Here is a 23,715-nt window from a genome sequence, read left to right on the forward strand (position 1 = left end):
TTAGGCCACTCAGTGTGGACCTCCCTGTCATGGAGGATTTGAGCTTGCCTTTACGTAGACAACTTGAAAAGCATCCTCCCCAATGGACACAGGGATGTTTATGACCCTACAATACAGCCAGGTTTAGGCAGAAGAGAGAGATAAATGCAAAAATGGGTTTCAATGCCTTCTCCAGGTCAGAGATGAGGTCCTGCCCCAAGTGGAGGAGTTTAAGTATCTCGGCGTCTTGTTCACGAATGAGGGAAAAATGGAGCAAGAGGTTGACAAACAGATTGGTGCTGCGCCTGTAGTGATGCGGGTGTGACACCTGTCTGTCGTGATGAAGAGAAAGCTGAGCCAGAAGGCAAAGCTCTCGATTTACTGGTCAATCTAAAATCCTACCCTCACCTATGGTCACAGGCTTTAGATAGCGACCAAAAGAAAGAAATCACGGATACAAGCATCCAAAATGAGTTTTCTCCACAGGGTGTCTGGGCTCTCTCATAGAGATAGGGTAAGGCAAGGCGAGGCAGCTTTATTTATAGAGCACATTTCAAACACAAAGGCAATTCAATGTGCTTTACAGTTTGCAGGACATGATATGAAAACAACATAAAAACACAGTTTAAAATACAGATAGAGTTACAGTTTAGAGCTAAAGGAGAAGACAAAGTTACAGCACAGATTACAGTGGAGATGACGCATGATGACAAGCAATTCATTTAAAGGCTGATGAGTACATGAGGGTTTTTGGTTTTGTTTTAAACAACACTAGGGTTGGGGCAGATCTGAGGTCATGGGGAGGCTGTTTCCATATGTGAGCAGCATAGTAACTAAATGCATCTCCACCATGTTTTGTTCTGACCCGTGGTTCTACCAGCTGATTGTTTCCAAGGGATCTCAGAGCCCTATTGGGTGTATATACAGGAATGAGATCGAACAAGTATTTTGGTCCCATGCCACTGAGTGATTTATTAACTAGTAGGAGCTCTTTGAAATCTATTCTGTAGTTTACTGGTAACCAGTGTTGGGATCTAAGAACAGGAGTGATGTGCTCCATTCTCTTAGTTCTTGTTAACTCATTCACTGCCACTGACGACTAAAGTCATCATTTTAAATCCAACCGTTACCTGCCAATGATGAGTGAAGTCGTCATTTGCATGTTTTTACTGTGTGGGCATCGGAACGAGCCCCCGCACTGTGAGAAACAACATCTCAGCTCTAAAGCCGATTTTCATACGTCACACGTCACATGATCAGGAAGCAGAAAATCCATATATTAGGAGATCATTTTGGGCCGCTGCTGTAAAAAAGGTGAGGCGCGAACCGGAAAAGCTTCTGCCGATCACAATTCAACAACGGATTATGAAAGAACAGATAATGCTCGGAACGCGCAGATTCTTCCTGATGTAAGAGGTCAGTCCCCGCTTTGTTTTGGTAGTTTTGGCGTCGACATCATCCTAGCGCGCAACGTTCTGCCACTCTTAAAATAACAGTAAAAACGGTGAGAAACGCTGGCAGCGAAGGGCTTTACCGATCAGGAAATGGCTTGCAGCGAATGAGTTAAGACTCTAGCAGCAGCATTCTGAACCAGCTGCAGTTGCCTCACAGCTTTTTTTTGGGAAGACGAGTTGGGAAACCATTGCAATAGTCCAGCCGACTAGAAATAAAAGCATGAATAAGTTTGTCTAAGCCTGGTCTGGACATGAGACCTCTAACTTTTGATATTTGATGAAGGTGATAAAACGCTGATTTAGTTATATCCTTCATATATCCAGAGAAGCTCAGGTCTGAGCCAATAACACCAAGATTTCTAACCTGGGTTTTTGTCTTTATTCCCCTGGAGCCTAGCTGAGCAATAACATCCATTCTATCCCTTTTGTTGCCAAAGGCAATAACTTCAGTCTTGTCTTTGTTTAGTTGAAGGAAGTTTGACTGCATCCAGTCATTTACTTGATCTAGGCACTGACAGAGTGAGTCCAGTGAACGACAGTCCTTAAGTGATAAGTCTAGGTACATCTGGGTGTCATCAGCATAGCTATGATAGGCTATGTTGTTATTAAGTATGACCTGACCCAGAGGGAGCATATAGAGATTAAAGAGTAGCTGTCCTAGAATTGAGCCTTGGGGGACCCCGCATGTCATGGTGATCGTCTTTGATTCATGATCCCTAATAGAGACATCATAGCCCCTGTCTTTGAGATATGATTGGAACCAGCCAAGCACTGTGCCTGATAGTCCTACCCAGTTTGTGAGTCTGTCAAGTGAGTCTGTAAGAAGCTTGGTCATCCAGGAGGGACTCGGAGTAGACCCGCTGCTCCTTCACATCAAGAGTAGCCAGTTGAGATGGCTCAGGCATCTAGCTAGGATGCCTCATGCATGCCTCGCTGATGAGGTTTTCCTGGCACGTCCAAGCTGGAGGGACTATGTCTCTTGGCTGGCCAGGGAATGCCTTGGGATTCCCACGGAGGAGTGGCCCAAGTGGCTGGGGAGAGGGAAGTCTGGGCCTCCCTGCTTATGCTACTGCCCCAGCGACCCGACCCTGGATAAGCGGACGAAAATAGATGGATGGATGGGTGGGTTGCAAACAAAATGATTTAACTGCTGTAAGAATAGAGCTCCTGTTTATATAACACATTTTCTTCTATGGAAACTCATAAATACACAGTTCACATTGTAATAAGTGGCCAACCGATCTATCGGCCCTGATCTAGTTTTTTTCTTCCAAGATCGGTGATGGGCCAAAAACTGCAACTGGTGCACCCCTAAACAGAACCCTTTAACATGTTGAATGTGTTTTAAGTATACACACACACACACACACACACACACACACACACACACACACACATATATATATATATATATATATATATATATATATATATATATATATGTATATATGTATATATATATATATACATATACATATATATATATATATATATATATATATATATATATATATATGTATATATAAGATAGCACAATCTATTGTAATTGCAGATTTTAAACTATCTTCTTTCCAGACTCCCTCTCTTCTTTTTCTTTCTATTCTGTAGGAATATTATTTATTTATGCTATTTCCCACAGATGTGACCTGTCATACAGTGAATAAGGACAGACAATTGGAGCTAGATGTGATCTCTTACCCTACTCTCAAAGGTCTCATGTCTATCCTCTCTTCTCCTCTTCATCGCAGAGCAAATTTTCTGCCCATCACTCCTCAACACTATTTGTGTCTTATTGGACTTTTGTACATTTGACACCCTCTGATATCAGATTTGCTCCAAAACCATTTTAGTTATTTCTTTATAGTGTGGGAGTTTAGTCTGTCTGGCTTTGTAGAAAACATCATGATGTCTTTAACTCATCTCTGATCTCCTCATTCACTCTGATCATCTATCAGGTGCTCTTTTAGGCGAATGTTTCCTTCACTAAGTTGATGAATATTTCATGAGCTCATTTGGTACAGACGAGCTAATCACAGAGCTATCATCTCATATTTATAAAGGTATTGAAAGGAGGGCAGAAATACAGTACTTGGATTCAGTTACAGCTAATGATGATGATTTACATGAGGTTGTTTCTGATTATGAGTTTCAAAAAACTGAATCGGGATTTTTATTAAACAGCCTGAAATGATAATTTAATTATTTTTAAATGTATAATAGAATTTTAAAATGGAATCTATGATACAATATGAATACTAGTGGAGATCTGAACCTACTTGATTTATTTTTTGTTTCATTAGGATTTTTATTCACTAAATACAGACTAATTGTTAGCTAAATGGCTTAGATTTGTCTAAATATTCATAGAAAGCTTTGTTTAAATTAAAACTCCTCACAAAGTTATTAAATCAAGCTATAATTCAAAATGTAAACTTTAGGTTTTTTTCTTCCACTCCTGCAGAAGCTGATGAAGCCAGATGATTTGTCCTCATTTATGCCCTGCCTTTAAGCGCGGCGGAGGTTCGCTCCAGTTTACTCCCGCTTTAGCTCACGCAGGAGGAGATTGAAAGTATCTGATTGCAAATAAATCACAATTTGCTTTCATTGACACGGTCCAGCCTTTAAATGTTAGGACATGGACACATTCATGAGTTTATTGTTATTTACAGATGCTTTCTCCTCCTGCAGCCAACAGGCCTCTTCTTTCCATCCAAGTTTCCGTCAAGCGTTCTGCTTTCCCTCCTTGTTAATTGTATTGATCCCAGCTGCCCAGACAGTTGGTGCTGTCTGCCCACCAGCGATCAGTACTCCCACCACCGGCTGCCTTTTCTATTGACCTAAACTAATTATATACTGTTGCAGATTCTTTGAAGAAGTAGTAAATGGGTGCACAAAGGCCCGTCTTCTCCAGCAGCTGAGTTGTCATTTGACATTTATTGCTGTGGAGAAAAAGTAAGACGCTTCAGGATCACAAGTCTGCTGATTTATTGATGCGGATCTAACTGGATTCCTCTATAAGATCAGCTATCAGTGTTCTGTCAGCACCAGCCAGGAGAAGCTGGCAACAAGGCCATTAATACAAAGGGTGGGACTAAGATAAAGGAATCCGAGGGATCACCCAGCTGGTGATTGGAGTTTATCACATTGTCTCAATTAGAAATTCTCAGCGTTCGATTTATTAATAGAAACTGTAGCAAGTCTTAATGATCTTTTTTTAAAGGCATGACACAGATTATCACCTTTTGGGAGTGAACATTCAATTTGCGGGTTTTAATTATGAGGATTTCTGTATCTCACAAGCTAAAAATAAAAATTGTACCTTCATTACACACAAATTATTGTGTTTTTCTGCTTTAGATCTCCTTTATCCCAATATGTATCTAAAGATAGTGCCTCACCAGGCTGCAACTGTTGGTGACAAATGGTGAACGGCATTCAAAATCCCTAAAGTTCCTCAGAATTCCCATTTTTGTCGGATGACCTCATTCTCTGGTCACTGATTTTGAACTTGTTCAAAACAAACTCCTTTTAAAAATAGTTTTCACAAGCCTCTGAGATGCTTCTGGGTTTTGTTTTTGTGAGAGAGAAAGTGTGAAAAAGTGAGACAGCATTGAAGGGGGTCAGGGACCTAACGCCCTCTGCTGCCCTTCATGACCACCATGTCCCCACCCTCTAATGCAGGGGTGGGCAATTATTTTTTCCATGGGGCCACATGAGAAATAGAAAATATTGTGGAGGGCCAGGCCAAAAGGCTGAAGTCAATTATGCATAATATTAATGGTATTTCTTTATAAAAAGCAGTAAATACCATCGTTTTTTCAAGCTGGTAAGAGTAGACTATATGTTATAAATGAGCAAAAAGGAAAAAGTGAGGTTGGCTTACAAAAATGTGATTTATTCAAATTTCCCAAGGCAATGGTAAACAAAGTGCGCATTTGGTTTTTGTTAAACATTTGTGACTTATATTAGTTAACAGTTTCAGTCACATTCACTCCAGAACACATTTTGAGTTTCAAATATTGTTGGAAAGAGGTTCTTAGCATTCTACAGACTAGGGTTGTCACGGTATGAAAATTTAACCTCACGGTTATTGTGACCAAAATTATCACGGTTTTCGGTATTATCGCGGTATTTTTTAAACGGTGTTGCATATGTTCAGAAAGCATTGATAGTCCTGTTCTACACAAACTGAAATAGTTCTGAAAAGGTTTAACAGTGTTTATTAAACCTAAAATAACACAAAGCCTTAGCAAAAGTGCAACTTTTCACAAGTAAAGGAACAAATAGCTTCTTTTTCTGGAACGTGTTACAGTAGTCAGTGCAGGTTTAAATTATACAAATCCAAACATTCAAACCATAAACAATATGTAAACAAATCAAAGAAACACCACTTGTTTTCTCATATACTTGTTTTCTTCATTATCAAAATGAAAATCTAAAACTCCAGTCCACACTTGACTTGAGCGCTGTACAAGTCAACCTTAAAAAATATGTATTTAAAATAAATATCCACTTTAAACAAATTACTAAAATAACTACTACACTATGTAATCAAATCCAAATGTTCAAGTATAAATGGCACTGAATAAGTAAACAAATCCATGACAAGGAACTAATTGTATATTTCTCTTCATCATCAACAAATAAGATGCTTCATCCAGCAACAGGGTGTCCGTGACACGGTTTAAATGCTGGCAGAGGACGCTGCGGCTGCAGTCTATAGTGACTCGTTGCATTCTCCCTCAACCAAAAGTCCTCACGTCATGCATTTCAGCTAAAATGCTAATGTTATCTTACCTTGCACTGGCTGTAGAGACGTGGGTGATGGTCACTCAGATGTGCCATGAGATTCGAAGTGCTGCTGCCTTCTGCAGACACTTGTTTCCTGCACGTTCTGCAAACGGGATAGCCGTCTTCTATTAACTGTCCCTCAGCATTTTTCAGAAATCCCAAATATGCCCATACTTCCGATTTAGTCTTCTTTGAGGGCTGATGGATGTCCTGGGCGCTGCCGTCGCCTCCTTCGGCCATTATTTCAGCTTCAAAGTTTTGGTGCCGTTGCAAATTAAAAAGTGCGTGTGCGCGCAGCGGGAACTTCAGCTGAAGCGACGGTGGCTGGTAAGGGTCATCGCGCCGAAACCGCGGCCACGGTAAACCCACCGAGATAATATAGTTTTTTAAAAACTGGACGGTTATTTTTATTGTCAACTTTTTTACCGGGGTTTACCGCTATACCGGTTACCGTGACAACCCTACTACAGACACACAGTATTGTCTGTAAAATAAAATCACTGAACTGTGATCTTGAGAAAGAGGTTTAAAAAAAAAGTGTCCCAGTTCACTGCTAGTTGCCTACATTTGTGGTCCAAACACCTTATTTTGTGTTTTTAAGCGATTTTTTTTCTTATTCAGTGAGAGAAATCTAGTCTCTGCTGGGCTTTAACGAGTGCATCAAAGTCAGGTTGAATGTCTGAGGTGGAGATGCGAAGCACAGCTGACAAATGATCATCAGTGAGAGAGGATCTATACCTGGATTTTGTAAACTTCATCATTGAAAATGCTTGTTCACAAATGTAGGTAGAGCCGAAGAAAACCAACATCTTCTGAGCATGTCTCTTCAGGTTTGGAAAGTCCTCCTTAAGAGAAGAGTAGAAATCCAGCAGAGATCCTGAATCTCTGCTTTCAAGTCCCAAACCCTCTTCAGCACTTTCCCCAGGCTGAGCCATCTAACAGCTGTGTGGAGTCCTCCAAAAGAGCGACAAACTGTCTGTGATTCATTGCCCGCACCCTGATGAAGTTTATTATTTTAGTAACAACATCAGTAACATGGTTGATTTTTAGCACTGACTTGCACAACACATGTTGGTGTATAATTCAATGCAAAAACACCCATTTTTGATCTGCATCGATTTCTGTCACTTTTATCTTGCATGTGTTTCAAAAGTCCGACATTTTTCCCTGTAAGATTTGGACAACCGTCTGTTGTGACACCTGACAGTCTCTCCCATTTCAATCCCAGAGTGTCCGTGCACGCATTTACCTCTGTAGAAAGATCACTCCCTGTCGTTGTCCCTTTCATCGACCGCATTGCTGCCCGCTCCTCTGTGAGCTCCGTTATCCCCCGGACATCACAGCTCTCGTCTAAGGCCAATGAGGAAAAAGTCCAAACTTGCCACTTCACGTTGCAGCTGAAGCTCCAGGTTCCCCACGGTTCCCCTGGACAGCGGGATTTGCTCTAATGCGCCTTTTTTTCAGGGCATATTAGTGCTGCGGAGTCCACCATGCACTCTTTGACAAACTCTCCCTCCGAAAACGGCTTGCTGTTTTTAGCTATTGTGTGGGATATCACAAAGCTGGTCCTGGTTGCTGCATCCCTGGATGTGCGAAGCTTAGTAAAACAGCTTTGCTGCTTTTGCAACTTTGCTAGCAAAGCTTCGGATATCCATGCCCTCTCAGCATCAGATGAGTTATTGTATTTTTCCGAGTGTTACTTGTCGTAATGCCGACTCAAATTGTAGTCCTTAAACACGGCAATCTCCTCCCCGCAAACCAAACACACGGCTTTGCCTCCGACTTCAGAAAAAAATACTTAGCAGTCCAATTTTTGTTGAAAATCCTGCATTCAGCATCTTTTTTTTTTTTTTTTTTTTTTTTTTTTTTTGCATGAGCGGACATTTCTGGGGCTACAATCACCATGTCAACCGCGGGCACTTGTTGCTGTACGTATTGCGTCATTGTGCACGTAAAAAACAACTTCAAAATAAAAGCAATGCAGCCTTAGCCCATGCATGAGGTAAAATGAGAAAATACATTTATTTTGTAATTTCCAATTAACCTTATGCGGGCCGGTCAAAGTCAACCAAAGGGCCGCATGTGGCCCGCGGGCCGTAAAATGCCCAGGTCTGCTCTAATGGCTACTTCCAGCGGGATAATGCACCATGTCATAAAGCTCCAATCATTTCAAACTGGTTTCTTGAACATGACAATGAGTTCACTGTACTACAACGGCCCCCAGAGTCACCAGATCTCAACCCGATAGAGCATCTTTGGGATGTGGTGGAACGGGAGCTTCGTGCCCTGGATGTGCATCCCACACATCTCCATCAACAGCAAGATGCTGTCCTGTCAATATGGGCCAACATTTCTAAAGAAGGCTTTCAGCACCTTGTTGAATCAATGCTACGTCGAATTAAAGCAGTTCTGAAGCAGGGTGTCCGCGGGGTTTTAAAAAGTATTAAAAAGTGATAAATAAAAATAGTCAAATTTAAGGCCATTAAAAGCGTTAAATTTGGTCTCAGAGGTATTATTTTTTCCAAATTAGGTATTATTTTTTTCAGACTATCAGGTGTCGTATTATGAACATCAACATAGAAATATATTCCGAATGAAATGTTTTGAACGATTATAAAAACAAAACAAGCCGATTATTTGCTCCTCCCGCTTGCGCTGCCCTGAGTTGCAAATGAAGCGCTCCTCCCACAGTGTTGCCAACTTAGCGACTTTGACGCTATTTCCAACAGCTTTTCAGACCCCCTTCTTGACTTTTTAAATCTTAAAAGTACCTAGCGAACACCTCAGAAACATCTCTGGTAACCCTTAGCTACTTTCTGGATAACTGTAGTTGACATTTCCTGCAGGTTAGCTAAACACTCCGTCTGCGCTCCCGACCGTTCTTCTGGACATTAGGAAAGGGAATGATGCAGTGATGTGTCGGTCGCTAAAGAAACGGCTCTCAGAGCCGGCTCTCTGTTGGATTAACCAGAGTGAATGACACACACACCGTACCTGCGGGCTCCTGAGCCGCTAAAAACGGCTAAATGTGCGCGTGCTGCGTGCTAAACACACGTGCAGCTTGCCCGTGATTGCTGTGAGACCGGGTTGGGGGGTGGGGGTGCAGCTGTGGTTGAGACAATTATTACATTAACTGATGGACTTGTAAATAAATAGTTTATAAATAAGGTAGAAATAAGTTCCTCACGCTGATAACTAATCTCTCTGAGGACACGGTGCTAGTGTACTCTCCTACTGCACCTTGACACGACTAAATAAATGTTATGCAACATTTTGTGAACATCAATTTATTTGCATTTATTTGTTATAAATGCCACTGTATAATTCTTGTTGTCAGTATTTGCAAGATATTGGTATTTGGGTCTGTACTGGTTAGACTTAAATGAGTTAAACCAAGGTCTATAGCCCTTGGGTCATAAACTATGAGCTATAAGTATATTGGTCTTTTTATACTGGGAATCAGGAGTTATTTTAGTGATCATCTTGTTTCTTGTTTATTTTTGCCCTGATTGTGCCCTGAGTAGGGCTGGGGGTAAACAAGTATTTTTAAAATGATTATTCTGACGATTATTTTATCGAATAGTCGACTATTCTAATGACTATTTAGATGATTAATCTAGCGAATATTTTTCTATTGCACAATTAATAAAAACCAAAAAATCTCAAATAAATTCTTCCCAAAAATGGATAAATTGTTACTGTAAGAGAATAAATACTACAGGCCTTCCATTTTGTATAACACTGCTTTTATTGTGTTGTGGTTGGTTTTGTTCTGGTGACGTGTAGAACTTGGGAGTGCAGGCTGCTGCCTGAGAGGTGGTTGGAGACGGAGTGTCTCCATGCTGCTTTGATTTGGTCACTTATGTGCATGAGGCAAGTGGTGTTACGATCCTTCCTGGGGAGTTTGGCTTGTGTGCAAAAAGGAAGGGACAATAACGGGATTTAAAAGTTAAAATGATGATCAGGTTTATTTACAACTACAAAAAAAACATAAATATTTCCATCCACAGGTTGGGAATAATAAAACTAATTCTGTCTGTGGGGAATTAAAACAAAAGTACAAATAACCTGGGATGTCCCACTGGGCAACGATTACAGGGTTCTGGACCAAAATAAGGATCTCCAAAGGTCCAAACTCTAAACCAAACTCGAGGTGATATTTTACACTAAACCGAAAACCCACAACACTCTAAATGTAATAAAAGGGAGATCTGCACCACAAAAAAGATGAACTCTAAACCAAAACGTAACCGCTTATCCAAACGCAAGAAGCTGTTAGCGAAAATGCTAACAGTAGCTTTACCAACGTTAAATTCAAGTTACCAAGTTTAAATAAACCAAAAATACCCAGCAGCAAACAGACCAGCATGGAGGAGAGACTGCTACCACCAAAACAGCTCTCCTAATGTCTGAAAGAAGCTCCTTTATGAAGGGAGAAACGCTCCCGGTGATGTTCTACATCTGCGGTAGAGACAAAGCAGCACATCTGACCCCGGAAGTTGTTGTCCGTTGCCGGGAGACGAAGGCGGGCAAAACAGGAAAATAATCTAGTAGTGGACGGACATCGTTCCGGGTCTTCGGTATTTGGCGGAGATGTTAGTGAAGGCGGAGAAGAGGGCGAACTAGAGGAAAAACAGGCAGATTCCTCCTCCATTTACAAACTCCTGGGGATGCAACAAGTGGGCGCGGTGCGCTGACTAACGGATCTGACGTCGACAAATTTTTAGAATCGAGCCGTCGACGTCATCGATGCGTCGCCACAGCTCTAGCCCTGAGCAATTTTATGACTGAATAAAAAAATAAAATAAAATATCTACATTAATTGAAAAATCATCTTAAATAATCGAGATCTCAATTTCAGTCACAATAATCGTGATTATTGTTTTTACCTTAATCGAGCAGCCCTACTTTAGCATATCCGTCACATAATGATGACGTCATATTCAGTGGTCGTTCTGCATCATTTCAGGCCTCGTGGTCAACTGTCTGAACCGCTGAACAGAAGTGCCTGGCTTATTTTCTAAGTAAAATAAATATGTGCAATACGTTGTCAACATCAGTGAGTCTCTTAAGTCTATTCTTTTTGTATGTTATATATGTTAAAATATGTGTAAATAGGTCGCTGATTAACACTTGCAATTTAGTGTTGTGATGGTTTTAAAAATATTCTGAAGGTAGTAAAAAAAGGTATTAAAAAGTAGTACATTTTATTTAGGGATTGCTGTATATACCCTGTGAAGGTGAAAGGGGGTCAAACACCGTATTAGTATGGTGTTCCTAATAATCCTTTAGGTGAGTATAGCATTGACAGTCTGGAAACCTAAAAGAACAGCTAAAGACCCTTTTATTTAAAGCTGCTTTTACCTAAATCTTTAGTTTTCTTATTTTTTAACTTAAATTTATAATCATCTTTCATTAGGTTTATGATATTTATGATCATTTTATAATTTCATGACTTGGTTTTCTGATTTAATTTATTTCTATTTTAAGATCGTTGTGATTTTATGACTCTATGATTTGTTTTGTTTTTAATCTATGTGAAGCACTTTGTGATTCCCTTTTTGTGATAAATGCTGTATAAATAAAATTAAATTTCTTTATTTTCGGTTGTGATACGTGATATGCTGAGCATTATCCATATATGTTCCTAAACAGCTACCGTATTTGAAGACTGTGCATGATTATGGAGGGTAGACCACAGTTTATGTATAAATAAATGTAAAATTTCGAGCTAATAGAAATACTTACTGTAGATGCTGGGGCGTCACATGACCTGGCCATGAATGAAACGTCTCCCAAAAATTGTGGTTAGCATAATTTCTGTGTGATTCGAGTTGAGAATGAACATACTTCCTTACATGTTTTTGCCTCTAACAGGTGATATTGGCACAACTATGAAATGATTGAAAACTGTTGAGCCTGTGATCTTTCATTTAACAGTGCTGCTCTGTCTTCTCTTTAAAGACAATAAAGTTGAAAGCCGAGGCTCGCCTGGATCTCCTTCGCCAAGTGGGTGTGGCTGTGGATACCTGGCTGAAGAGTGCCACGAACCAGGTCTGTGCTGTGTGTTAGAGGGGTGTGTGTGTGTTGTTTGTACACGTATAAAACCCACACTTTCTCTCTGCATGCTGTAGGTGATGGAGGAGCTGGAGAATGAGCGTTGGGCCAGTTACACTTCCCACGATCCCTCACTGTCGGTGAGACACACCCCCTCACCACTTTTGTTTTTGCCAAGCCAGCACCTGTCACCACTAAAACAGGAAGTTTATTTCTGATATGTGTAAACACTGGAGGAATTCGCAGATGAGGAGTAAATCATTCACAGTAGAGTTGCATCATCACACTCCCTTTATGCAGAAAACAGTCCATTTTAGAAAACATCACTCTTTTTTTTTCAAAGCTGCTATAGCAAATTTACCGATCAGGCTAGGTTTTGAATGCTCACCCCTTCCCTTGGGTATCTTCCCTGTATTCACATGCAACAGAACTGGAAACCCAAATTGCCAGAGGGTACGAGACATCTCTAAACACCAGTCGTTGTTTTCTAGGTTCAAAAGTCTTTTGTTTTCCGTGACTTCAAATGGTGTTTTTCTTTTTGGGAATCTGGTAGTTTGTCCTAAAGTTGAAGTGGTGGCAGCCGGCTGTTTCTCCTTCTCTGATATCACCGAGCCGCGATCCTCTCACATCAGTGGTGTTCTGTTGCTAAATACATGATTGTGTAATGAATAGAGGACTCGGGGAAGTGCAGCGGTTTGGTGAGACCGACAACCGGAAGGACCAATAGTTGCTTTCGGTTCGGAACTTGACATTGGTGGAGGTTTTCAGACAAATGTGAGAGGAACACTTTATCTTGACAATATATTTAAGCTATATTGTCTTAGAATTTTATTAAGAAGCAAGAATTGAGAGTAGTAATAAAAACAGATTAGAATTAATTTTAACCAACATGCTGTATTTCTGTATGAATTTGAGAACACTTTTTTTCTGATTAGATTGGGCAGAAACGTTAAAGTGCTGCACTTCTTCACTTAACCAAAAATTGTTGTTGTCTGAGCTGCACTAATGGTGGCCTCTTTTTTTAATCACTGCAGTTGAGAACTAACAGCTCACTGAATGGTGAACGTGTGTGTGAATCACAAGCGCGGCATGAAACTGGCTTCACACTTAATTATTTCTGTTTAGGAATGGAGTAAGCTTCGAAAACTGATGGCTCATAATTGCCAACTTTTCTATGTATAATCTATAGGTTTCAATTATGCACGAACACCCCCAAGCATTATAGCTCCCCACTCAAAAAATCACTTTATGAACAATATGTAGATAGCTGGTGGAAACACCGCAGCGTAATCATCTCACACACCCTCTGCAGCCTCTTAAACTTCTCACTTCTGACGTAGATTAAAGCTTTGTTAGCATGACGAGCTGCGAGCTAAACCATTTACATGCATGTAATATTAAAACAAGTCAAGCTGTGTAGGAAGATTTTAGGTGGTACTTAATACTAGTACTTATTAGTGCCAATTAGGTTTTTCAATATTCAACTAAAGTGCTTTTTAAAGTGTTTTCCCCTCAGCTTTTTTTATCACACCCAAATTTTTCAGATTTGCAAAGACAACCTGAGTAAATACAAAACACAGTTTTCAAATTATTTCATTTAAGTGGCTCTTTGTGAAAAGATGATTGCTCCTAAAACCAAAAAGCTGGTTCTAAACGGCATGTGTGATGAATAGTGATGAGTCTCTCACAGCGCCGTGGAGGGATTTCGGTCTGCTATTATTTGCAGAATTAATTAAATGTTACCATAATCTGAGGATATTCCAGCATCTTCTACAATTAAATATAAGTAAAGATCATCAAGATAATTATTTCTGGGTACTGGCCTGTGAGTTCCTTTTGGCGCGGTCTCTTCTCGTTTAATTGTGATCTTATCCTTCGTTTCTGGATTTTCTTTAGAAGAGGACATGAGGTGTTGCTTTTTGAGATTGTTTAGCCTACCTGTTGTTCTCATACAAGTTGCAATGAAAATGTAAGTTTACAGGTCAGGCAGTCATCAGCTCTGGGTTCGACTGGTAAAACTTAACTCAGGTATGAAATAATGTGATCAATCACATTAAATTTGTGTTTTAACAAGGCAGACGATTACTGTTTTCACACAAGGCCAGGGTGGTTTGGAGAGCATTTTAACCTTATTAAATTAAACCATCATTTAAAAGATGCATTTTGGTATTACTTTTATGTTGATCAGGTTATCTGAAACATTTAAATGCAACAAAATATCAAAACAAGGAATCTTTAAAGAGGCGACTACTTTTTGACATCACTGTACAAACCTATAGTAATAAACCTGGTAGATTAAAATCTTTTTTTTTTTTTGGAACGTTACATTTTATGACTCAAATAAATATATATTTTTATGCACAGCCTACAGTAAAGGCATATTTCTTTGTTTATGCATTTGCATCTGTGTTGTGTCCTCAACAGTAACTGTACATTGATGCAAATGTATTTATTTTCCACCACTAGGCGAATAAATCCCCCACAGGATTATGTGGAGGAACGTATGTGTCTGTCAGTCAAGGAGACTAAACATAGTCAGTCTGCTGTATCCCACACATTTGGCATTCTGCTCACATGACACTGCAGCTCCAAGTTAGAAGAGGGCGAGACACTGAGTGTAAGGAGAGGAGACAAAACATGGAGAGAGAGAGAGAGAGAGAGAGAGAGAGAGAGAGAGAGAGAGAGAGAGAGAGAGAGAGAGAGAGAGAGAGAGAGAGAGAGAGAGAGAGAGAGAGAGAGAGAGAGAGAGAGAGAGAGAGCGAGAGAGAGAGAGAGAGAGAGAGAGAGAGAGAGAGAGAGAGAGAGAGAGAGAGAGAGAGAGAGAGAGAGAGAGAGAGAGAGAGAGAGAGAGAGAGAGAGAGAGAGAGAGAGAGAGAGAGAGAGAGAGAGAGAGAGAGAGAGAGAGAGAGAAATCTAGCAGAAGATAAATGGAAAGAAGCCAAGATAATAGATTGAGTTGCGCGCTGCATGATGGAGCAGCAGGAAGACAATTACTGAAAGAGGAGAGGAAAGAAAGGAGGAGGTGGTGTGACTTAAAGAAGATAGGGAGTGGTTGGGGTGAAAGTGTCATGAAAGTGGTATAACTAAAGTATAATTGGATTCCGAGGTGAGAGATGCAACAGAGCACACCACACTGTTAGGCAGGGGTACTCTGTCAAATCTATTACATTTTTCAAAATACTGAACTGATAAGTCCTTTTGAATCTATTATGAATCTTAATTATGTTGGTATATTAAAAAAATCCATTGTATCAATGATTAATCAGATTACAACACCTGCAGAGGTATCTGTATCAGATCTGGACTTTATTAAAAACATGAGTGCATGATAGATTCATGCAATCTCAATAAACTGATTCCATAAGAGACTGGAACCTGCAAAGAGAAAGACATTATACTTATATTAATCAGTATTATTATACACAAAGTGCATGAAAGGGACTCTAAACAGCAGTCTGCTGATCAGGAAGAGGCCATGTTGTGACCTTGCTAGCAGCGAGTCCCTGTTCATTGAGAGGGTGCTCGCTGCAGAACCACAAAGGCGGAGCTGCACCATAAGGTGGAGCTGCACCAGGGTCAGCCCCGCCCATTCACGCAAACTCAGCCTAGCCCACTGACTTCCGTTTTTGTTTTCCAACTTCATCGCAAACTAACCTGACCCACATGAATTATGGCTGTTACTACTTTACAAATGTTAATGCTCCAATTAAACAAGATAAATATAACTTGCTACATGACAAAGCCTGAATACATCTTGAAATGAAACGATTTCTTTTAGCAGATATCTGCCCACAGCCGCTCTAACAATAATGTGGGGCAACAGCATGAGTGACTGTCATATGTGCTCTGGTAGTCCAGTGGTAAGATCATCTGAAGCAAATTTTGCTTCCCCCTCAGCTGATGCTGGTTCGATTCTCGGTGAGGTCGGCATCAATCTATTTAGCCAGCTGAAACATTGAATTTGTTTATATTTTAGTTGTAATGTTTATTTTCAGCAAAATATTTATGTCTCTAAAAGTTCTTTGAATTTGGTCGTTCCTAAACAGCATTTTAGTTGAAACTCTGCTCACAAATGGACTCACACTGGCTAAATAAACGAATAAATAAATAAACACATTAGTCATTGTATTGTAAACGGTATACCAGTAAATTGTTGTAAACATAGTACTGGCAAGTGTAGCTAGAAATTAAGAAAAGGGGTTGTAATCTACCTAAGATTTCTGCCACTGGGAGTCGAACCTGCGCAAAACTATATGCCAACCTGCCTCCATAGCCCCTACCCCACCACATCTGATATGAAGTAAGTGGTGTTACATGTAATTGTCCTATCCAGTGTGTCTCTGAGATGGGATGTATGGTTTATTGGCGGTGTCTCAGTAGAAGTCATTTCAGAAATAATTTGTCAGAAAATTCACAGAATATCCAGATTTGAGAACCAAGACCAGACCCACTTCAGGGGAGGAGACCAAATTGAAGCTGAGATGGGAGGAAAATGCATGAATGAGGCCAAAAATGGCTTTGGCGTGTTTCTTATGAGGAAATGACAATATAACATGATTAAAAAGTTCCAAAAGTTAGATTTTTAATTATATAGAACCTTTACAAAAACTGTTCAGTTAACTTCTCACCTCCGTCCTCAATCTTGTATTTTTTAGCTATAAAACCCTCTTTGGTTCCAGAATGCTATCAAGTCTGACAACTGGAAGGAATTGTACTGACTCTGATGGAATGGACGGGGCTGACTCTGGAATGGGTGGGGCTGACCCTGGTGCAGCTCCACCTTCTGGTGCAGCTCCACCTTTGTGGTTCTGCAGCGAGCACCACTTGTGTTCATTAGAAGAGCATGCTTTGCCTCAGTCTTTTACCCACTTTCTTTATTTTAATTTTAAACACTGGCAGCCACAAACCCACAAGATTCACTATTATTTCCTCCAAACCCATAACACCTGCTGCTGCTCTTCAGCTCAGCTGTGCTGTTGCAGCCAGATGCATGTTTGGTGATTTCATGGAGTTATTACTAAAATTACTGGTCATTTTGCAGCTGGCCTGGGATTAATTCTGCCCCTCTAGCAGTGCTGTGAATTAAATACAGGTAACACAACAAACATGCTGATTCAAGAATAGTGCCATGCTGCAATTTAACTCAACAAGTTGTGCTTCATCTAATTTAGATCTCTCTGCCCTTTCGGCTATTTTCAAAGCCGTGAGTCGAATCTCTGCCAGTCTCATGTTTCAGAAGCACCAAGCTGTGATCTGTTACATCCTAAGAGAGTTCATTTGCGCTAAACCTTGCCACATTCAAGAGCCCACGACACTCACTCATTATCTCAATGTGCCAGTTTTGTGACTAATGCAATGTCAATACTACTTTAAGACTGAAACGTCCCAGCTACATCTCATATGATTTTATTTCTACGTTATTATAAAATTTACTGACGTAGCAGTCTTATTTACTTAAAATATTTTGTTTTTAAAGGAGACCTAGAATGCGGTAATCTAAAACTGATCATTGAGCCCCCATAAAGCATATAAAAATTTGTTGGAGCTTAAAATATCCCTGGAGTCCTTAGAAATGGCCAACTAAAACAGGGAAAATAAGGCTCATATCATTATAAAAAGACGAGGGAGGGAGGGAGGGAGGGAGGGAGGGAGGGAGGGAGGGAGTGAGTGAGTGAGTGAGTGAGTGAGTGAGTGAGTGAGTGAGTGAGTGAGTGAGTGAGTGAGTGAGTGAGTGAGTGAGTGAGTGAGTGAGTGAGTGAGTGAGTGAGTGAGTGAGTGAGTGAGTGAGTGAGTGAGAGAGAGAGGCTCAGAAGATATGTAATGGTAGGGGTTAGGAGTGAGCACCACCTCACCCCTGCCACGTGGACCTCATGGGATAAACCATCAATCCTGCTCAATGGTCACCTTTCCTCTCGGGGTCACCCATAAGGACAGTGGGAGGGTTAAGGTAGGGGTAGACCGATATATTGGGCAGATGTGCACTGTTTTATTTTTTTACATCAGCTGATATTTGGCCTTAGTAAGGCTGATTTAAAGTCAGGCGCATCCTCGGGCAGCCCAACGCTGTTTCAGAATTTGGTTTAAGTGTATTTTTACATTCACTAATAAATCTGCACAATCAATACTCTAAATGACTTTATTTAGATGTTTTACTTCAATTCAATTCAATAATACTTTAACACTGAGAAGTGTACAAAGGTAAGATTTAACAGTTGGTTGAATTCAGAGGTCAAAAACTGATTCAGCTTCAGAAACGTTGTGCATCAAGGTGGAAAACGTCTGGATATAGGTCATGACAATTGGTCCATAAAAATCGGCAGTACATATCGGTCATCGGATGACCATGTTTCCGATATATCGACATCAGTTTTGACAATAGACAAAACAATATCGATTGACCTTATAATGGAATAGTTTAAAGTAAATTAATCTAAATTAATCAAGTGTTAATTCATTCAAAACATGCCCTCTGATCACACCTGACTCTCAAACATTTTTTGTGAGATAAGCTCAAGTACAGATCTGCGCTGGTGTAGTTTGCTGTGTCAGCAGAAATCTGATGACTATTCTCAGTCACAAAGAATGAGCAGACACACACACACACACACAGTCTATTGTTATTCAGCAGATCAGCTCACTGTGTGTGTGTGTGTGTGTGATGGATCTTTCCATTAGCCAGATCACATGACTTTTACATAAGGATTTCACATGGAACAAACCTGGGAGGGGCTGCAGCCTGTGTAACGTTAGTGCCTCTACACCTGCTTCTAAAAGCTACAAAGGACAAACGAGACCTAGGATTACAGGTGAGGGTTCAACTGGAAGACTCATATTTAGGAATCGAGCTGGTAACCGGTGGGACTTGAATGTTGGGGGCCTTTGTAACTTGTTTTGTAGCTAGAAAAGAGCAGTGGGAGTCAATACCGGTGGTAGTCAAAAAGAAGTGTTCTTGTTTTTGATGTTTGTGTGTCATGTTTTCCTTTGCTCCACTTAATGGGCATCATCAGGAGTGAAGGGAATCTGGAGGATACATTTCCACTTGGAACGAGGGGTGAAAAGTTCCTACTGAACAAGGATGTCCAAGATGACCTTCACTGGCATACGTGTCATTAATAGTTCAATTCTACATTGACAGTCTTTTTTTTATCTGAAGCACTGGACCTCATTAAGTTATTTACCTATTAAAGTGGAGTTTTTCCTATTGAAGATTTTGACTTTATCTCTCTCTAACTCTAGCCCTTTTTACAAGACACACCATGCCGGCAAATCGGCATATTACCGCAATGGTATGTCTATAAATGTGCCATGCTGGCATGGCATTGCGCGAATTTTGCGGCATTCGTTCCGCCTTGCTTGGTAGTAGTATTGCGGTAATGGTCTGTCGTATGCGCCCTGGCGCAACAGAGGCAGATGTCATGATGACGTGTGGAGTTGTTGCTGAGCTCCGGCTGGCAAATTTATTGAAAATGAAAGTAAACACAGGCAATAAGGTTTGCTTTTTGAACAAAATCAGCTGAGATGGCAAACTGGAGCGCCGCAGCGCTCCACGAGCCTCTTTGTTGGAGCTGAAGCTCAGATCACCAGAGACTGCACAGGGAGTGATGGGGACAGACACCTTTGGGAGCTGCTTGTTAAAAAAAACTTAACGATCACTGCGGCAGCGCAGATGCTGCCCCCATACCCCCTTTATGCCGCCATCACCTAAACTTTTATAAAATTGCCATCCGATTGCGCCACATTACCACCACGGTCTGATCTTATAAAACAACCTAAGAGCCCCTGATGCCACCACGGCGTTGCGGCAAATTGACGGCATTGTTTTATAAAAAGGGCTTCTGTGTGTCAAAAGGGCACGGTGGACTTGGAGCGTGAAGAGGGTGAGGAGTGTGAAGAGAATATGGAGGTTTTTGATGACAGCAGCTCCAGTCCTTCGGGAACTCTCCGCAACTACCCGCTAACCTGCAAAGTGCTTTACTCGTACAAGGTATAAAGACGCACCTTTGAGGAAATTTGCAGACTTTTCTTCACTTGTTTTATGTTTTACTCATCTGTTCATCTCTCCTGAAGGCGTCTCAGCCAGACGAGTTAACCATAGACGAACAGGAGATGTTGGAGGTTATTGAGGATGGAGACATGGAGGACTGGGTTAAGGTGATCAAATATTCACAGACTCGTAGCGATTTGTATCCCCAGTTACATAAACTTGTTTTTCGATTTTATTTAAATTGTTATTTTTCTTTCATCGTTTATTTTTTCTCTCCCAGGCACGCAACAAGACAGGTCAAGTAGGTTACGTCCCAGAGAAATACCTGCATTTCCCAGCGTCCAACAGCCTCCTGAGCATGCTCCAGTCTCTGGCCACGTTGGATGCTCGATCGCACACCTCATCCAATTCAACCGAACCAGAGCTGCATTCGGGCTGCATCAACGGAGACGCAAACAGTACGTATCCCGACAGCTAAAGGTGGTGTTTACAGAGATTATAGTTTTTCTAACCTGTGCTCCAGACTCCTGCGTCTGCTCTACGGTCTGTTTGAACCAAGCTCCAGAGGAAGCTCTGTCACATAATTACTGTTACTTATTTTTGTCTTCTCTTTCCACTCATGCATACAGTTTTCAAAGCAGACAAGGAACTTTATTTCACTGAGAATAATTACTCCCTCTGTGTAACACTAATTGCTCTCTGCAGCTGTGTTTGTCCGGGCGCTTTACGACTACGAAGGCCAGGCAGACGAGGAGCTTTCCTTCTGCGAGGGAGCCGTGATCCGGCTGCTGAGCCGAGACACGCAGACGGACGACGGCTTCTGGGAGGGGGAGCTGAACGGACGGGTGGGAGTTTTCCCTTCTGTGTTGGTGGAGGATCTCATGGAGAATGGGGAGACGATCGGGGGAGGGTCAGGTGACACACAGGTACGATAGCACCTGTCTCCCAGAAAACACACACGGTATCAAAAAAAGTTGTGTTTGTAGCAACAACACTCCTCGTGGAAAAACTTCCCGAGGCAGATCTGAGTTAGAGACAAGCTTCAAAGTCCAGGACTGACCTGCATGCGCTGCGTCATCGGTCTTTTGTTGGGGTGGGGGCGGAGCACCGTCTGCTGTGCCACTTGACACCCCCCCCCCCCCCCCCCTTCCTGTCTGCTGTCCAGCTGACCTATTAGTAGGAGAAAAGTTCACAAACAGCGGATCAGAATCAACTGCAATTAGAGGGGAAAAGGTCTTATCAGTGGCACAGAGTGCAGCTCTGTTGGAGGTTCTGCGGCAGGAAGGATGAAGCCTCTCCCTTCCTTTGAGCCAGCAGACACAACAACTCTGTTTGCAGGGCAGAGAGTTAAAGTTGGCCTGAATTATTCTAGGAGATATCTAAAGCCAGAGAAATTTCAGTAAGACAATCACTAAGTAGAGAATTTTAAAGAAATTCTAAATCTTTCATCAACAAATAATCAAATGATTTAGTTTAAAGGGACAGTGTATAGTTTTTACCGTTAATCTCTGGAATTAAATATCCATCGAATTGCTGTCTAAAATGAATTAAATGATGCCCAGTTGTTGAAAAATATTGGCGGCTTCATAGCATTATAGCATATAACTGTAAAAATTGGGTATAAAATACATGGGAGCAGGTTTGAGGGTGTTTCTCAATGTTAAGATGCTTGCTTACAAGGACACCGTCCTTCCTTCGTCAAAGAAAACTGTTAAATGGAACAGACTTTACATCACGGTACTGTGGCCCCTGCGGTGGTCATGTGAGGTAAAGTTATATTTTATACGTATAAGTGTCAATTTTAAATGTATAACAAGGCTTTTACTTTTTAAATTGTGTATATAAGTTAAATATGTAAGCGTATTACTACCTGCTAGCCACCGAAGCTTCTAAGCAACTAACCAACCATAGCTAACTGCTTTGGATCTTTAAACAACATTTTAGATATTGGCTCGATAGCTACAATTAGTTGAATTATATTTAAACTGGAAATTTGCCCCCGAAGTAGCTGCTGGCTTCTGATCTACCATCCTTTTACCGCACTGTATTCTGGAAATTTTTGACTGACTGAGGACAACAATGCACCTCCAATGTACCCAGTGGGGAATTTAGCTATTTTGGGGCCCAAGGCGAACACAGACATGGGGGCCCCCTTACACAAAATTTTTGACAAATTCTACCTTTAACTGGATTTGCGAAACTCTCCCCCCTTCTGCCATGAGTTATTTTCCCTTTTTATTAGTCCTCCTCTTTTTTTCCTGTCTTTCCCTCTCTTTGAGTGCTTTCAGTATTTACTCTGCTTTCTTCTTCCTGTCAGTGCTCCAGTGCTTTTGCCTTTTAATTTTATTATTTTTCTATTTTCCATTTTGGTCTTTGTTTTCTTTCCTTTAAAAAAAGTCCATTGTCTTTCCTTTCTGCTTCCTTTTGATGTTTACATTGAAAAACGATGTCACTTTCGGAAGTGAAGATAAACTCTTTTTTTGAAGCAAGCTGCTTCTTCCTCTTATTGGAGCCACTAGGATAACTCCCATTACATGCTTAATGTTTTGACTACCGCTTCTAGTTTGTTACAAATGCTCCCGCCTCTCCACTTCTTCTGCTTTCTCTTCTTCTTCTTATTTGTGGTCTTATGATTACTGCCACCAACTGGATTGGAGTGGAATGACTACCAATCACTTCCTGTTTGTGCATCAAGTCTTAAAGGAATGGTCCACTGTGGCATTAACAAAGGGGTGCCGGCAGTCAGGGCTAGGGAGCCCCTCAACATAAGGGGGCCCAAGGCGACCGCCGACCTATGTCTAATGGTAAAACCGCCACTGAATGTACCCTTGCTCAGCTAGCTAAATGGCTAACAAACGGAGGACAGACTCCTCCGCAGCACATGAACATTGGAGCACGTCTTGGCAGTTGCTGATGACGTGTCTCCTAGGCAACCAGGGCGGGACCAAGACATCAAGGCAAGGTTCCTTGAAATTGAGGAACACCCAGGACAAAATTTGTGCTGCCAGGGGTTTTGACCCTAGTGGCCATCTGTTAGTAAGGTCTTGCTCAAACTTAAACATACTGCTTGCTTGCAATAATTTAGGTATACACTGCCCCTTATTGCCAGGGAAAATACACATAGTCACTTTAATGTCTTCAAATAAGTAATATATCAATAATAATAATAATAACAATAATAACTATAATAATAGTAATAATAATAATGATAATAAATTAACACATTTGCTTTTAAACAGCTCCACAGTCCACAGCCTTGAGTTTATTAATAATTTATCTTCTTTAGTTTTAACAGGTGTCAATTTCCACACAAAAGGCTTCACACTGCCAGTCAGCTGGCAGGAAAAGCTATTAAGTTGGTTGGTAAAACATTATGGATGTCATCAAATGTGTTAAAATACTCATAAGGGCATTAATAGAAAGGTGAGATAAGAGCTGCTTTTTGTTTTG

The 23,715-nt window shown here is 40.9% G+C and overlaps 1 protein-coding gene across 3 annotated transcripts in view; it reads left to right on the plus strand.

Moving 5' to 3' along the window:
• Window positions 1–23,715, plus strand: part of LOC107380428 (F-BAR and double SH3 domains protein 2) — a 96,634-nt gene that overhangs the window by 67,833 nt on the left and 5,086 nt on the right. For 2 of the 3 annotated variants that reach the window (XM_054742733.2, XM_054742734.2), the window contains 6 exons: window positions 12,189–12,278; window positions 12,359–12,421; window positions 20,131–20,265; window positions 20,349–20,432; window positions 20,546–20,723; window positions 20,971–21,191. In XM_054742733.2, coding sequence (XP_054598708.1) covers window positions 12,189–12,278; window positions 12,359–12,421; window positions 20,131–20,265; window positions 20,349–20,432; window positions 20,546–20,723; window positions 20,971–21,191 — 771 coding nt within the window. The remainder of the gene's footprint in view (window positions 1–12,188; window positions 12,279–12,358; window positions 12,422–20,130; window positions 20,266–20,348; window positions 20,433–20,545; window positions 20,724–20,970; window positions 21,192–23,715) is intronic. The other variant, XM_070543515.1, reaches the window with a different exon arrangement.

The sequence above is a fragment of the Nothobranchius furzeri genome, chromosome 13 (assembly GCF_043380555.1).
Source record: "Nothobranchius furzeri strain GRZ-AD chromosome 13, NfurGRZ-RIMD1, whole genome shotgun sequence".
Classification (NCBI taxonomy): Eukaryota; Metazoa; Chordata; class Actinopteri; order Cyprinodontiformes; family Nothobranchiidae; genus Nothobranchius; species Nothobranchius furzeri.